This window comes from Symphalangus syndactylus, chromosome 18, assembly GCF_028878055.3.
Source record: "Symphalangus syndactylus isolate Jambi chromosome 18, NHGRI_mSymSyn1-v2.1_pri, whole genome shotgun sequence".
Lineage (NCBI taxonomy): Eukaryota > Metazoa > Chordata > Mammalia > Primates > Hylobatidae > Symphalangus > Symphalangus syndactylus.
The window spans coordinates 65,989,021-66,005,911 of NC_072440.2; the positions used below are offsets into that span (position 1 = coordinate 65,989,021).

Genomic DNA, 16,891 nt, shown 5'->3' on the forward strand with positions numbered 1-16,891 from the left:
TGGGCCTTCCCATCCACCCCACCACAACTGCCCAGGTAGCTGGGGCTGATCATAAACAAGAAGGCTCTGGGCAGAGTCCACGGCACCAGCACCGGCCAAGGCCCACTCCTGAAGACCCGAAGCTCAGCCCCTGGATGAAGGTCCTAAGGTCCTGAGGACTCCCCAGCCTGCGCAGGCCTGCAAACCCAGGCTGCCCACAACAGAAGGGGCTCCTGGCTTGTCTGGCCTCTCTGGCCTCCCAAGCAGGTGTGGGAGGGCGGGGCAAGTGTGGGCTGACCAGCTACTCCATAGGGTCAGGGTCCTGTGCTGGTGCCTGGCTGGGGGGCTGCACAGCCTGCACTGTCTCTTCCAGGCTGCCCCTGGGAATACCACGTCGTGTGTGGAGTTCGGCCCTGGCAGCTCCCGCTGGTTCTCCTTGCTGTGCTGGATGCCGTAGCCAAAATACACTGCAAGTCCTAGACAGGGCAGGAGGCAGGGCATGAGCCTGAGGTACAGGTTCCAGCCCTTCCTGTCCTCTTTGCCCTCCTCCTGACCCTGGTCCCAGCCTGGCCCCCACTCACCCATCAGCAGCCAGATGGAGAAGCACACCCAAGTCAGATAGCTCAGTATCAGCATGAAGCAGATGTTGAGGAGGATGCTCAGGGCTGGAATCAGGGGAACCATGGGGATCTGTGGAGGCAGAGGCAGGGCAGGGCTGGGCCGGGCTGCAGGAAAGATCTGCCAGCCCAGGGCTCACTTTCTTGGGAATCCATAGAGCCTTTCTCCCTTTCAGGAGATTGTGGAGACATGCTCACTCACTATGCAGAAAGGGGTGCAGGATGGATGTGCCGTCCTCCCCAGCCCCGTGAGCGTTGTTCATTCTGGGATGGCAGCGGGGGAAGGGGAGGCAGCTGCCTGGGCTGAGCGCGAGTGGGTGTTGGCTAGGGGAGGTATCTGAAATAAGTCTTCCCGATACTGTTGCTGGTGAGCAGGAGCAGCAGGATGTAACCCCATTGTGGGAGCTGCAGGGTCGAGTTCCCAAAGACGAGCACGCAGCCTATGGTGATGGCTAAGGCCAACATAGAGCCAAGCGCCCAAGTCACCACTGCTCCAGGGCTGTACCCATCCAAGAAGCCCAGGTAGGGCCTCAGGGCTGGCTTCAGCTCCCCTGGCTCAGGGACGGTGGTGTGCGCAGTGCCCGCCAGCTGTAGGTGGTCTGAGAAGGAGCTATGCTGCTTGGTCAGGGGGCCGGGGCTGGCTGGGCCTGGGGAGCTGGGTGGGGAAGACTTCTGGAAGCACAGCACAATGATGCTGGTGGCCACGAAGGTGTAGGCCAGGAGTGTTCCAAGGGACAGGAGCTGAACCAGTGACTCCAGGTCCAGCAGCAGTGCCAGGAAGGCCATGAGGAGCCCAAACACCAGGGTGCCCGCCACAGGCACCTGTGTCCGGGGGTGCACATGGGCAAACACCTGGAAGAAGAGCCCATCGGCGGTCATGGCATAGACAATGCGTGGCAGGGAGAAGAGGAGGTTGAGCAGGACGCTGTTCATGGCTGTAGCAGAGAGAGTGGGGAGGGTCAGCATGGCGGAGAAGCCCACCAGGGGCCTCTGCTAGGGGTCGGTGCATGGGTGGCTCCTTGGGAACATGGGCTTGAGCTTGTCTGGGCTCTCAGAGTAAGCATGAGTGTGTGTAGGTGTAATAGATTGTCAGTGCTTTGCCCAAGAACAGGACATCTGGGTTAGGTCGCAGGCCCACCTGGAGCATCTGATGAGGGCTGAGTCCCTCTGCCTAGGAAATAATTTATAAGGACATGCCCAGAACTAACATGCTATGGACCATGTGTGGGGCGGTCCCTTCCAAAAAGTTTCTGAAGAAACTTTTTTTGAAGTGAAGAGTTTCTCATAATTAGCACTTTCCTTGCCCCGTTATGCAACTGGTAAAACAGCCTCAGGTGAAGGTGCATTCCCCAAGAATCTGAGGACAGGGCCCCCCTTGCTCTTTTCCCTGCCACCCTGCCCAGGAAGAGTCTCTCACCGCAGATGGAGCCAGCTGCCACGATGAAGCCAGCTCACCTGCAGCCCCGCTGGTAGAAGGCATCTGCAATCCCTGAGTAGGGGTCCAGGCTGTGCCAGGGCACCATGAGGGTTAGCACGGTGGAGACAAGGATGTAGGCACCAGCTGCAATGGCAAGCGAGATGGCGATGGCCAGAGGCACGGACCGCTTTGGGTTCTGGGCCTCCTCACTGGAGGCGGCAACGATGTCAAAGCCCATGAAAGCATAGAAGCAGTAGGCAGTGCCGGCCACGACACCGGAGAAGCCAAAGGGTGCAAAGCCGCCTTCCTCAGCGCTCCAGTTGTGAGGCTGGGCCAGGATGAAGCCCAGGATGATAATGAAGAGGATGACAAGCAGGCTGATGGCCGAGAAGGTGTGATTGAGCCAGGAGGAGACACCGGCTCCACAGGAGACAAAGGCAGAAGACAGGAGGATGATGCCAGCAGCCAAGAAGTCCAGGTGGTGGCCCAGGAGGGGCACCTGCCAGGAACCCATGTGGGTCTCAGTGAAGCTTTGGATGCAGTGGCTGAACATAGAGTCCAGGTAGCCACTCCAGGCACGGGCCACGGCGGCGCCACCGATGATGTATTCGAGGAGAACATTCCAGCCGATGAGGAAGGCCCACAGCTCGCCCATGGATACGTAGGTGAACAGGTAGGCAGAGCCCGTGAGTGGCACACGTGCCCCAAATTCTGCATAGCATAGGGCTGCCAGCAGGGAGGCCACAGCGGCCACACCGAAGGACAAGAGCACAGCAGGGCCAGCCACCTCCTTGGCCACAGCACCTGTGAGCACGTAGAGGCCCAAGCCCATCATGCCACCCACGCCCAGAAAAGTCAGGTCCAGTGTGGACAGGTAGGGCCACAGTAACCTATACATGGTGGAGTCCTCCAGCGGCTTCAGGCGGTTCAGCTTCTGGCATAAGCGTGCCAGGCTAGCAATGCTGGGCAGCCCCCAGGCCATGGCAGGTGGCCGAGAAGAGCACCGAGCCAGCTACTGGAACCTGCTAGGGCCAGAGGGGAATGACAGGATGCCCAGCCAGGGCCTGGCCGGCCTTCCATCCCTCCTGGTCCAACCACCCCCAGTCCTCTCTCCGTCCCTGACCTGGGGACCTGGACACCCTCACCAGGGGCCTGCTGGAGAGCTGGAATGGGGCAGGTGTCAGAGCCTGTGGGCAGGAGGTCATAGGAAGCCTGGAGGCCCTGTCTGCATCCCAGGCAGCAAAGGAGGCCTGGTGAGGCCCCAACTGCTCACCTGCTCGGTGGCCCTGAGGGGTGGGGAGGGAGCAGCTCCAGGGGGAGCAGGGAGAGAGGCTGGGAATGGCTCAGTGGTGGGGTCCCAGAGCCAGGTGAAACCGAGGCTTCCCCAGAGTGGAGCCGGACGGGAACAGGAGCCGTGGCTCTGCGTCGGGGCAGGCGTGGCCCCGGCAGCCACCTGGCCACAGAGAGACAGTGGCGGCTACATACACCCCCGCCCCCGCCCCCGTGGCCAGGCTGGAGTATCGGCGCGCCAGGCGGAGTGCAGGGGCCCCCTGGGCCCACACACCTCCCCATGCCCGACACACCGCTGCTGCCAGAGCCAGCTCCTCTGCGCCCACGTCCCTGGACACCTGCGCCTTCGTCTGCTCCTGGGCCTGAGCCCCTCCCAGTCCCCGTCCCCGTAGGATCTGCTGCAACCCACCTGCTGCCGCCGCCGCTGCCTCCGCTCTGAGCACTGAGCCTGCCCCATTTGCTGACGCCCAGCCCAGGGCCCGCCCCCACCACAGGCCCCCCGCGCGGCCCCACCCGCTGCCACACACCCAGATATTTCACCCTGCCCACCCTGCCCGTCCTCGCAAGGTCATTACCGGAGCTCACCGGGGTCTAGGGAAGCCCTGTGACTGTGACTCAGTCACAGATGGAGGTCAGACTGCCGGCTAAGTGACTAGCCTAGGTCACTTCCGGGAGGTTAAGGGCCACGTCTGAAATTCCTCAGCCCACCTTCTTTCCACTGCAGCGGACACCCTTCTTGATCCCTCACCCCAGTAGATGAACCCCACCCAGCTGGGCCCCAGACAGGCCCCACAGCACCGTCATGTGAGCTTCAGGCACAGTGAGTTAGATGAAGACGTGGGTCTGGCAGAGTGGCCTGGGGCAGTCCCTGATCTCTACTTTTACAATGGGGTGGCAGTGAGCCACCCTCACAGGTTGGCAAGAGACTGCAGCCTTTTGAGAGAGTTCTGCGAATTGAAGGAACGCACACTGGCTGTTTTGAGCCTGCAGCTACCACGTCCTGCAAGGGAGCAAGCAGCTTCTGGGACCAGCCTGCAGCCCTCCTGTGGGGGACAGGAGCTCCTCAGACCCCAGTGGCAGCCCTTCCTAGCCTAGGCGCCTCTGGCAGGCCGGGAGGGCCCTATGGGACCCCAATAGCAGATACCCACTTGTGTTTATTAGCGACAGCCACTGTGTCCTGAGTACTGCATTCCAGCGCCCCATGCCCCAGGCAGGCAGCTATGCAGCAACAGGCCTGGCTAATTTTTTAATTTTAATTTTTTTAGAGACTGGGTCTCACTATGTTGCCCGGGCTGGTCTCGAACTCCTGGACTCAAGTGATTTTCTTGCCTTGGCCTCCCAAAAGGCTGTGATTACATCCACGAACCATGGCGCCTGGCCTCCCCAGAACGCTATACTAGACATGTGTTCAGGCTTATATGTGGTTTGTAGAATGGGATCTTAGGAGCATCTGCAGCCTATCCAGCCTATTGGGCTGGTGACAGGATGATGGATTCCCAGACAAGATGGTGCCAATTTGGAACATTCTGCCTCAGCCAGAATGCCAATACCTTCTAATATTTGGCTGGTATTGTCTTGAGGAACTTCTCAGGTGGCTCCCACTTCCAGTGGGATGGTAGCTTCCTTACCCCATCCCTGTGTTGCCTGAGCGGACGCCCCTTGTCCTGAAATGTCACCACAAAAGTCTAGGCACTTCAGGCCAGAGGGTTAGGCAAATTTGTAATGGGAGCTCCCCCAAGGCCTTACCAATGACCGCCTTATTGCTGGTGTCCAGTGTTTTGGAGTGTTGACTTTTTATCTACCTGGAGAAGGTGTGACACCACACCCTCTGCCACAGGCACCAACATACAACAGATATGTGAGACTAAGCAGGGCTGATGCAGTAAATTGTACATTTCCAGGGATATTTCACTCACTACTGAGTGAGACAGTTACACAGAGCAACCCCACAGTGATGCAGTGAAGATAAACCACCAGGAAACAAAAACTTTCTAACTCATTCTACAAGGCCAGGATTACCCTGACACTAAACTCAGCAAAGACATCACAAGAAAAGAAAACCACAGACCAAAATCCCTAATGAATATAGATGTACAAATCCCCAGCAAAACACAGTGGACTCTTGAACAACACAGGTTTACTAATACATAGATATTTTTCAACCAAATGTCGATCCAAAATACAGTATTTGGCTGGGCCCAGTGGCTCACACCTGTAATCCCGTCACTTTGGGAGGCTGAGGCGAGAGGATCCCTTGAACCCAGGAGTCTGAGGCTGCAGTGAGCTATGATCCTGTCACTGCACTCCAGCCTAGGTGGCAAAGCAAGACCCTGTCTCCAAAACTACTAAATAAATAAATTAAAATATGTGGTGGGCGCCTGTAATCGCGGCTACTTGGGAGGCTGAGGCAGGAGAATCACTTGAACCCGGGAGGCGGAGGTTGCAATGAGCTGAGATGGCGCCACTGCACTCCAGCCTGGGTGACAGAGCGAGACTCTGTCTCAAAAAAAAAAAAAAAAAAAAAATTCATATGGAAATACAAGGGATCCAGAATAGCCAAAATACTTGGGTATTTTGCCTGGGTAACATAGGGAGACCTCACCTCTACGAAAAGGTAAAAAAAATTATCTGGGCATGGTGGCATGCGCCTGTGGTCTCAGCTACTGGGACTAGGGGGTGGTGTTGAGGTGGAAGGATTGCTTGAGCCTGGGAGGTTGAGGTTGCAGTGAGGCATGTTTGTGCCACTGCACTCCAGCTTGGGTGACACAGTGAGACCCTGTCTCAAAAAAAAAAAAAAAAAAAAAAGAAAAGACAGAAATTAAAGACAACATAAATAAATGGAAAGACATCCCATGTTCATAGACTGTAAGACTTTAAATATAAAATGGCAGTATTCCCCAAACTGGTCTACAGATTCAGGGGTTGCATAGATTCAGTGCAATTCCTATTGAAATCTCAACTGCCTGTTTTGCAAAAATCATCAAAATTCATGTGGAAATGCAAGGGATCCAGAATAGCCAAAATACTTTTGAAAAAGTTTTGGAGGACTTACAATTCCTGATTTCTAAACTGGTTGCAAAATGACTGTAATCAAGGTTGTGGTGGTGACATAAGAGTAGACACATAGATGAACGGAATAGAATTGACAGTCCACAAATAAACACTTATGTTTATGGTCAAGTGATTTTTTTAAAATAGACTTTATTAGCTGGGAATGGTGGGACACACCTGTAGTCCCAGTTACTCAGGAAGCTGAGTTGGGAGGATGGCTTGAGCCTAGGAGGCTCAAGGCTGTAGTGGGCTTGATCATACCTGTGAATAGCCTCTTCACTCCAGCCTGGGCAACACAGCAAGACCCTGTATCTAAAAAAAAAAAAAGATGAGTTTTCAGAGCAGTTTTAGGTTCACAGCAATATTGAGCAGAAAGTACAGTTCCCATATACTTCTGCCCCCACACATGTGTAGCCCCCTCTCCCACTACTGACATCCAGCACCAAAGGGGCATATTTGTTACAATCGATTAACCTACATTGACACATCATTATCACCCAAAGTCCATAGTTTACATTAGGGTTCACTCTTCCAGTTGTACATTCTATGGGTTTGGACAAATGTGTAATGACACATATACACACCATTATGGTATCATACAGAGTAGTTTCATTGCCCTAAAAACCCTCTGTGCTCTGCCTGTCCCTCCCTGCTAACACCTGGCAACCACCTATCTTTTTCCTGTCTCCATAGTCTAGTCTTACCTTTGCAGAATCTTATATAGTTGGGATTATAGAGTATATTGCTTTTTCAGGCTGACTTCTTTCCCTTAATAATATGCATTTGAGATTCCTCTGTGACTTTTCATGGCTGAATAGCTCGTTTTAATTTTTCATTTTATTTTTATTTTTGAGACAGAGTCTCACTCTGTCACCCAGGCTGGAGTGAAGTGGCATGATCTTGGCTCACTGCAGCCTCTGCCTCCAGGGTTCAAGCAATTCTCATGTCTCAGCCTCCCGAAAGGCTGGGACTACAGGCGTGCACCGTCACACCAGGCTAATTTTTGTATTTTTTTTTTTTTTTTTTTTGAGACGGAGTCTCGCTCTGTCGCCCAGGCTGGAGTGCAGTGGCGCAATCTCGGCTCACTGCAAGCTCCACCTCCCGGGTTCACGCCATTCTCCTGCCTCAGCCTCTCCGAGTAGCTGGGACTACAGGCGCCCGCCACCACGCCCGGCTAATTTTTTTTTGTATTTTTAGTAGAGACGGGGTTTCACTGTGGTCTCGATCTCCTGACCTCGTGATCCGCCCGCCTCGGCCTCCCAAAGTGCTAGGATTACAAGCGTGAGCCACCGCGCCCAGCCCTAATTTTTGTATTTTTAGTAGAGATGGGGTTTTCCCATGTTGGCCAGGTTAGTCTCAAACTTGTTTCCTCAAGTGATCCACCTGCTTCAACCTCCCCAATGTGCTGGGATTACAAGCGTGAGCCACCCCACCCGGCCTGTGCTATTTCTAAAATGCAGGAGATGAAGTTGCCATGTGAAAGATGCAACGTTCTTATCTTCAAGGATGAGAAGTTGAAATGAGAGAATTCTGTACAGACCTTGTTAAAACACTGTTATCTTTTAAGCCTCCCTACATAATTTAGTTGCTTCTTCATAACTTATTATTCTTTGTCCAATTCAGTGTATAAGTAACAGACTCTAACTTCTTCTTTGGGTCTTCATATGTCCTTATGAGGGTTCCCAACCCATGTAAAACTTGTACCCAATAAATTTGTGGGACTGTGTGGTGGCTCACTCCTGTGATCCCAGTGCTTTGGGAGGCCGAGGGGGGCTTGCTTGAGTCCAGGAGTTCAAGACCAGTCTGGGCAATACAGTGAGATCCTGGTTCAACAATTTTTTTTTTTTTTTAATTAGACCCGTGTGGTGGGTGGCATGTGCCTGCAGTTCCAGCTACTCGGGAGGCTGAGGTGGGAGGATAGCTTGAGCCCAAGAGTTTGAGGCTGCAATGAGCTATGATCTTGCCACTGCACTCCAGCACCCCTTATTTATAAGTAAATGTAATGGCTAGCCTTAGGGACTCTGTTAGCAAGATTAAAGAACAGAAATCAGATGTAGAATAGCATATAAATAAATTTGTGTGCTTTTCTCCTGTTAACCTGTCCTATGTCAATTTAATTCTTGGGCCCAGCTGAGACTCTAGGGATGGAAGTGGAGTTTCGCCACCCCTACAGTTTCTGGTGACAAGGATGGGATCCTCTCAAGCCTAAAGATGGGATCCTGGGAGAACAAATAAAAGCAGGCACAGGTAGGAATTCTTACCAAAGTGAACTCTTTTTTTTTTTTTTGAGATGGAGTCTTGCTCTGTAGCCCAGGCTGGAGTGCAGTGGCGCCATCTCGGCTCACTGCAAGCTCCGCCTCCCGGGTTCATGCCATTCTCCTGCCTCAGCCTCCCACATAGCTGGGACTACAGGTGCCCACCACCATGGCCAGCTAATTTTTTTTTGTATTTTTGGTAGAGACGGGGTTTCACCGTGTTAGCCAGGATGGTCTCAATCTCCTCACCTCATGATCCGCCCGCCTCAGCCTCCCAAAGTCCTAGGATTACAGGCGTGATCCACCGCACCCAGCACAAAGTGAACTCTTCTGGATCTCTGTCTGTAGTGCCTGGTTGAAAGAGTCAAATTTTTCCTTGTCCCTTTCTAAATTCAAACTGGCAGGAGAAAAGCATGGTAAGAATTGATTATTTGAGTTATGACTCTTGTGTCAACCTTAAATAATGAGATTCAGAAAATATCAGCTAGGCACGTTGGCTTATGCTTGTAATCCCAGCACTTTTGGAGGCCAAGGTGGAAGGATCACTTGAGCCCAGGAGTTTGAGGCTGCAGTGAGCTATAATTGCATCACTGCATTCCAGTCTGGGTGACACAGACCTAGTCTCCAAAAAAAAAAAAAAAAGAAAAATAAGAAAGGAAATATGATTTTTATTCTAGTGCAAAGCTTGAGGATGGACACCCAGGAAACAGCTTCCAAAGGGTTGGGGTCATTGCTCCAAAGTGGGGAAGCTAAAGTTTCACTCATAGAGGCAGAAAAAGTGTCAGCAGGATTGCAACATCTTCTGTGCAAATCCAGTATATTAGATTCCATTAGTACAGCTTGCTACATTCCAAGGAAAATTGTTTCAACATTCCGTGAGAAGAAGTCAAGCTCTGAGGGCATCTTATCTCTGATGCTGCTCAGTCATTTCTAACCATTTACAGGAAAAAGCAGAAGTTGCAACTGCATGCTGCATGCCTCTGGCCACATGGCCACATTCCTCCTGAGGCTCATAATAATGTAAAGTTCCAATAGCTTGGTGGTGGCTCACACCTGTAATCCCAGCACTTTGGGAGGCTGAGGTCGCTGGATAACTTAAGAAAGGAGTTTGAGACCAGCCTGGCCAACACAGCAAAACCCCATCTCTACTAAATATACAAAAATTAGCCCGGCATGGTGGTGGGCACCTGTAGTCCCAGCTACTCAGGAGGCTGAGGCAGGAGGATTGCTTGATCCTGGGAGTTTGAGGCTGTAGTGAGCCATGATTGCAGCACTGCACTCCAGCCTGGGTGACAGAGGGAGACCTTGCCTCACAAAAAAAAAAAAAGAATTATTTGATTTCACACTTTTTCACACTTCTGAATTTGATATTTGGCTCTGCATACATAGTGGCTATTGACCCACAGCCTCCCAGAAATAAGGCTTGTTTTCCATGTTTCTGTTGTGTGGTTTATCATATCTTGTTTTATGTCTTGAGAACATGGCTCTGTGACCAATGAAAATATTCTCTTTGGTTTCTGCCAGCTGCGGGGGGTTGCGGGGACAAGTCCTTGTTAGGCTGCTAGCCAGCTGCCCAGGAATCAGAAACACAGTGTTTCTGTCCAATGGTTCCAGCTCTCAGAGGAGTTTGTCCTACTTGTCTCAGCTTTCATTGCCTTGATAACAATTAGGATATTTGCTTGCTTAGGCTATCTTGAGGAAGACTTTGGATCTTGAGGGGGATTGCATCTTTTCCAGCTTGTTTGGGATGCGCTTCTGTTTCTCCAGTTAAGCCAGAAAAGGCATACTGATTTTAAGCCATAAAAAGGCTTATTGGTTTTGAGTCACAATTAAAGTAGTTATAACATTGAAGATTTGGACTTTTGAATCGAAAAGCTTTTTTTTTTTTTTTTTTGAGACAGAGTCTCGCTCTGTTGCCTGAGCTGGAGTGCAGTGGTGCAGTCGTGCAGTCTCGGCTCACTGCAACCTCTGTTTCCCAGATTCAAGTGATTCTCCTGCCTCAGCCTCCTGAGTAGCTGGTATTACAGGCATCTGCCACCATGCCTGGTTAATTTTTTGTATTTTTAGTAGAGACGGGGTTTCACCATGTTGGCCAGGTTGGTATCGAACTCCTGACCTCGTGATCTGCCTGCCTTGGCCTCCCAAAGTGCTGGGATTACAGGCGTGAGCCACTGTGCCCAGCCTGAAAGTATTTTTATTAAAGAGAGCTATTGGCCAGGTGTGGTGGCTCACACCTGTAATCTGAACATTGTGGGAGACTGAGGTGGGAAGATCGCTTGAGCCCAGGAGGTTGAGCCGCAGTGAGCTATGATCTTGCCACTACTGCATTCCAGCCTGGGCAACACAGTGAGACCCCATCTCTAAACCGCCCCCACCCACACACAAAAAAGGGTGCTTTCATCCTAAGCAACTGTGGTATTGGTAACTAGAGAAAGATCAAATTAAAAAGAAGACACAAAGAAATATAGGCCAGGCACGGTGGCTCATGCTTGTAATCCCAGCACTTTGGGAGGCCAAGGTGGGTGGATCACGAGATCAAGAGATCGAAACCATCCTGGCCAAAATGTTGAAACCCCATCTCTACTAACATACAAAAATTAGCCAGGCGTGGTGGTGCACACTTGTAGTCTCAGCTACTCAGAAGGCTGAGAAAGGAGAATCCCTTGAACCCGGGAGGCTGAGGTTGCAGTGAGCTGAGATCACGCCATTGCACTCCAGCCTGGGCGACAGAGCCAGACTCCATCTCAAAACAAAAACAAAAGCAAAAACAAAAACAAAAACAAACTTAAGTATCTGAGGAATTGGGCTGGGTGCAGTGGCTCATACCTGTAATCCTAGAACTTTGGAAGGTCAAGGTGGGCGGATCGCTTGAGGTTGGGAGTTCTAAACCAGCCTGGCCAACATGGTGAAACCCTGTCTGTACTAAAAATATATATAAAAAAATTAGCCAGGTGTGGTGGCATGCACCTGTAATCCCAGCTACTTGGGAGGCTGAGGCAGGAGAGCATTACTGGAACCACTCGGGAGGCAGAGGTTGCAGTGAGCCAAGATCACACCATTGCACTGCACTCCGGCCTGTGCAACAGAGCTAGGCTCCACTCAAAAAAAAAAAAAAAAAAAAGTGTCTGAGGAATTAACTAGAACAACCCCTAGTATGCTCATCTGAGATTAAAAAAACGTGTTGAATGTTTAACATTTAGGTGCTTTACTTCAATAATGTTTTATATTTGCCTAATATATGTCATAAAAATTGCCAGCAAAATAAAACTTAAGATAATAACTAGCTTTGTCTAACGTTTCATGAAGTTTTCACAATTCAAATATAATTATTAAATAAACTAAACTTATATAAATGCAAGTGGGAAAAAATTTGTAAATAAGTTATTATTATTATTTTTTGAGACTGGATGTTGCTCCATTGCCCAGGCTAAAGTATAGTAGTGGGACTGTAGCTCACTGCAGCCTTGAACTCCTCTTGCCTCAGTATCCTGAGTAGCTGGGGTGATGCCTGGCAAACTTTTAGAAAAATTTTCTTGTAGAGTGGAGTCTTGCTATGTTGCCCAGGCTGGTCTCAAATTCTGGGCCTCAAGCAATCCTCCTGTCCTGGCCTCCCAAAGTGCTGGGATTACAGGCGGGAGCCACTGTGCCCAGCTATAAATAATTTTTTATTGTTTTAATTTTTATTTTTGACTGACTCATTGCTAGATATGCTATTTAAATAATGATTATATTTTATAAAATATGTCTACTTTAAATAATGATTATATTTTATAAAATATGTCTACTTTAAAAATGTCTACTTTAAATAATGATTATATTTTATAAAATATGTCTACTTTAAATAATGATTATATTTTATAAAATATGTCTACTTGGCCGGGCGCGGTGGCTCATGCTTGTAATCCCAGCACTTTGGGAGGCCGAGGTGGGCGGATCACAAGGTCAGGAGATCGAGACCACGATGAAACCCCGAATCTACTAAAAGTACAAAAAATTAGCCGGGCTCAGTGACTGGTGCCTGTAGTCCCAGCTACTCGGAGAGGCTGAGGCAGGAGAATGGCGTGAACCCGGGAGGCGGAGCTTGCAGTGAGCCGAGATTCTGCTACTGCACTCCAGCCTGGGCGACAGAGCGAGACTCCGTCTCAAAAAAAAAAAAAAAAAAAAAAAAATATATATATATATATATATATATATATATGTCTACTTAATTTCCAGGAGTTTGAGGCTGCAGTGAGCCATGATTCTGCTACTGCACTCCAGCCAACTCCAACTATTATTGTCTAATAATAATAACAATAATAAGAATAATAATTTCTGGCCGGGCATGGTGGCTCACGCCTGTAATCCCAGCACTTTGGGAGGTCGAGGAGGATGGATCACCTGAGGTCAGGAGTTTGAGAACAGCCTGGCCAACATGGTGAAACCCCGACTCTACTAAAAATACAAAAATTAGCCAGGCGTGGTGGCAGGTGCCTGTGATCCTAGTTACTGAGGAGGCTGAGGCGGGAGGATAGCTTGAACCCAGGAGGCAGAGGCTGCTGTGAGCCGAGATTGCACCACTGCACTCCAGCCTGGGTGACAAAAGCATACTCTGTCTCAAAAAAAAAAAAATTCCAAAATCTTTTTGGTAACCTAAACCCTTAAAGTCAAACTAAGTTAAATTAAAAGATGGTTATTTGTTGAATGTCTAGATCACTTCCAAATAAGATATAATACAGAAACATTGATTACTGAACATAAGTATAAGCTTATCTAACTTTGGTTTCTTACTACACAGGAACAAAAGATATCTGTGTCTCTCAAGAAACATGTCCTGGGCTGGCCATGGTGGTTCATACCTGTAATCCCAGCACTTTGGGAGGCTGAGGGAGGAGGATCGATTGAGCCCAGGAGTTTGGGAGCAGCCTGGGCAACATAGTGAGACCCCCTATCTACATAACATAATACAATTCTCTGGGTGTGGTGGCCCATGCTTGTTGTCCCAGCTATTCTGGAGGGTGACGTAGGAGGCTCACTTGGGAGTTTGAGGCTGCAGAGAGCCATGATCATGCCACTGCTTGGCTCTTGCTATTGGAGCCTCCCTGAGCATGTGCCCAGCTCCTGGTGTCACACTAACAACCTGGAGAGAACCCAGAGGCAGGACCAGGATGGGAGGGGCCTGGGACCTCACTGGAACTGCTGCTGCCCAGAGCTCAGGTTTCTGTCACCCACAGGCTGGGAGGCCTTAAGTGATTCAACCTCACTGAGCCTCAGTCTTCTCCTCTGAAATGGGGATCACAGGACTTCCTGCCAGGCAGGGGATATGTGAAGACTGAACGAAATGATTCACACAAAGATGTAGCCCAGTGCCTGGGGGACACTAAGCATATGCTGAGCCTTCAGCCACGGGTGGCCACCTGGGGCTGGCAGAGGAACGAGGGGCCCGCTGGGAGGATCCTGGGCAAACTCACCTCTGGGCATCTGCCCTGAACTTGGGCTGGCGTCACAAGGAAGCTGGTCACCAAGAAGAACATGTTCTCTCCCTAGGAGGCAAGTCTCAAGGTTGGCCTGGCTGGGCTTGCATTGACTGGAAAGGCCAGAAGCCGGCAGCCTGGTTTATGAAGGAAGGGATGTTGGCCCCATCAAGTCATTAACCCTGTCACCCCGTAAGGCAGATTGAAGCAGAGATGGGAGGCTGGCAGTGGTTCTGGCCATTTCTGAGACCAGGAAGCCTCGTGCCCATGTCCATCTCTTGAGACAAGTTTCTTTCTCATTTGTTCAACCAAAATATCTTTTATTTTCTTTCTTCTTTATTATTTTTTTTGAGACAGAGTCTCACTGTCACCCAGGCTGGAGTGCAGTGGCATGATCTCGGTTCACTGCAACCTCCGCCTCCTGGGTTCAAGGGATTCTCCTGCCTCAGCCTCCTGAGTAGCTGGGATTACAGGCGCACAGAGTTTCACTTTACTCGTCCAGGCTGGAGTGCAGTGGTGTCATCAACCCTTACTGCATCCTTTAACTCCTGGGCTCAAGAGATCTTCCTGCCTCAGCCTCCCAAGTAGCTAGGACTATAGGCTGCAGCTACCATGCCTGGGGTCAACCAGAATATTCCAACAGCCTGCTGCTTCTAGTACTGAAGATCCAGGGGAGAGCTGGGCCCGGCACCTGCCCAGGATGGAGAAGAGGTGAGTCTCCCATCCCACACACAGCAGCACCGGCATGGCAGGGCACAGGTGAGAAGACAGAAAGCTCTGCTTGTGGTCAAAGGGTGGCCAAGGATGTTGGAAGGGGAGGCTGACCCTCCAGTGCTGCCCATGAGAACACTGAATTTGGGGAATGCATGCCCAGGAAGGGAAGGTGAGGGCTGTGCAGAGGGTGCTGAGAGTGGTAGCCATTGGGATTAGGAGGGATGGGTGGCCACCATCATTGGCGGGGGGCCTCCTAAGGGTAGAAGCAGGGGCTGCAGGGGCTCACGATGCCTGGTGTGAAAGTTCAGCTTGGCTGCTGCGTGGTGTGCACCAAGCAGTAGGGAGGAGGCGAGAGGGGCATCTAAGGGCCCTCTAGGAGGCCATAGTCTCATGCAGGCATGGCATGGGCAGCAGTGAAAAATGTTGGAAGGGACAGGAAGGGGTTGAGGCTGAGTCATGGGTCTGGCTGAGGCACTAGTGGATGTCACAGCCATCGTGACTAGTCGACGTCACAGAGGCCGTGCCAGGAGAGGGAAATAATTGATCTTTGGACATGTGAGTGTGCACCTGGAAGACAGCTGTGCTCTGGGCAAGTGTTCACTGGGGCTACATACACCCTGGGTATCAGAAGAGCAGAGATGGGTGGAAGTTAAGGCTGTGGATAAGCTGGGTGGAGGGAAGAGGAAAATGCAGCTGAGAAGGGTGGAGGAGGAGCATCTGACCGAGGTGCCCCAGGTCAGGGAGCAGGGTTACAGGAAGTTCCAGGCCCTGGCCCCCCGACACCCCTCCCACACCACTCTCAAGCTCAAGCCATTAGTCTCAAACACTCCCTTCTTTTCTGTTGGCAGCCTTCGGAAATGCAGTTTCTCTGGCCCGGTTTCTCAACCCGTCCCTTTTTCTACCAGAAACCTCCTACACATCCCTGAAAGTCCTGTCCAGGTGCCACTCCTCTGTGAAGCCCTTCCTGAGAACCCGCAGCCGCCTTTGGCATCACATGCTTCTCTCTCGCACACACTGGCTGCATGGCGGGTGTTCAAGCTGTCAGCAGGGAAAGGAGCTCCCATCAGCAACACCAGGGCCCCCAACTGAGGCGGCTTCACGAAGTCGGCCACATCCCACAGCCAGTTTCCAAGCTCCTTGATCTGAGTCACGGAAATCCCTTTGAGTTTGGTGGTGATGGAAATCTGGGGGTCCAGGTCCCTCTCCTGGTAGCCTTTTTTGGTGAGGAGAGCCCACCTGGGAAGAAGATGGGCAGTGTGGTGTGTCCCCAGCGTGTAGTGACAGGGGCGGAGCTGGGCCCGACATGCTCAGTTCTCTCCCCACACCCTACAGGCTCCCAGTCCAGCATCCTCTCTGGCCCCACTTCCCATTCCAGACCCCCTGAACAAGACAGAAGCTCCAGACATGCATCAGAGAGCCAGTGCCCTCAGACAATCACCTTCACCAGCCAGCACCCACCCCCAGCCTCAGTACACCCAGCTCCCAGCTTATAGACTCCCCTGACCCGAGATACAGCTGGTGGTCCCTCTGGGGGCCTAGTGCTCCAGCTCTCACAGATGTTAAGGACGATGTCTAGTGCCCCCTGCGTGGGGCCATGGGGAGGGACTGGGAAGGAGGCAGCTGGACACACAGGACAAACACAAAGCTTGTTCTTGCTCTCCTGTCTTGTATTGCCTACCTCCCACCCCGTCCCATTATGCCCCCTTCCTCTCCAGCCCCTAAACAGCCCAACCCTCAACTTCAACCCAGCAGGACCAAGCCCCATCCCCCACCTCTTCCCTTGCCCCTCCAGCCTGGCCAAAAGCTCTTCTCTCTTACCCTACCAAGTAGACCACGATCCCAAGCTGCAGCAGCCTCTGCAGGGCGCCCACCCGCCAGTTCCTGGTCATCACATACTTCTCCGTCTTATAATCCAGAAGCCCCCAGCCTGCCGTAGCCCCTGGGGAGCCCATGCTGCCAGCTCCTGCTAGCTGCGGGCACATGAGTCAGCATGGCAGCTGCAGCCACAGCTGAACAGGAGGCAAAGCAGGGCCCGAGCCAGGCCAGGCCAGCCGCTGTTAAAGGGACACTTCCACTAAAGCAGGATCCAGCCTCCAACACCCAGCCCTCAACCCC

At 51.5% G+C, this 16,891-nt stretch overlaps 2 protein-coding genes and 1 long non-coding RNA gene across 3 annotated transcripts; 1 reads left to right on the top strand and 2 right to left on the bottom strand.

Annotated features, from left to right (window-relative positions):
- Positions 1–84: 84 nt before the first annotated feature.
- SLC7A4 (solute carrier family 7 member 4) lies at positions 85–3,046 on the bottom strand. Its single transcript, XM_063623582.1, is given in 6 exon segments — positions 85–360; positions 363–455; positions 561–669; positions 922–971; positions 974–1,531; positions 2,014–3,046. Coding segments are annotated over 6 exon segments (1,872 nt in total). The 5' UTR covers positions 2,996–3,046; the 3' UTR covers positions 85–280.
- Positions 2,569–14,040, top strand: LOC134733571 (uncharacterized). Its single transcript, XR_010117167.1, has 3 exons — positions 2,569–2,686; positions 8,485–8,601; positions 13,387–14,040. It is a non-coding gene; the product is annotated as an uncharacterized lncRNA (long non-coding RNA).
- Positions 14,041–15,331: 1,291 nt separating this feature from the next.
- On the bottom strand, positions 15,332–16,861 carry LOC134731324 (P2X purinoceptor 6-like). Its single transcript, XM_063623621.1, has 2 exons — positions 16,673–16,861; positions 15,332–16,012 (listed from the first exon to the last, which is right to left on the bottom strand). Exons 1-2 carry the CDS (start codon positions 16,756–16,758, stop codon positions 15,658–15,660), a joined length of 441 nt encoding a protein of 146 aa, XP_063479691.1. The 5' UTR covers positions 16,759–16,861; the 3' UTR covers positions 15,332–15,657.
- Between the last annotated feature and the right edge of the window lie 30 nt (positions 16,862–16,891).

What these genes read in the sequence shown, in the direction of transcription:
- LOC134731324 (XM_063623621.1), bottom strand. Translation starts at nt 16,758, where the DNA reads ATGTGCCCGCAGCTAGCAGGAGCTGGCAGCATGGGCTCCCCAGGGGCT. An exon ending in CTGGATTATAAGACGGAGAA is followed by an intron (nt 16,013 to 16,672) that starts GTATGTGATGAC and finishes TCTTCTTCCCAG; the next exon opens with GTGGGCTCTCCTCACCAAAA.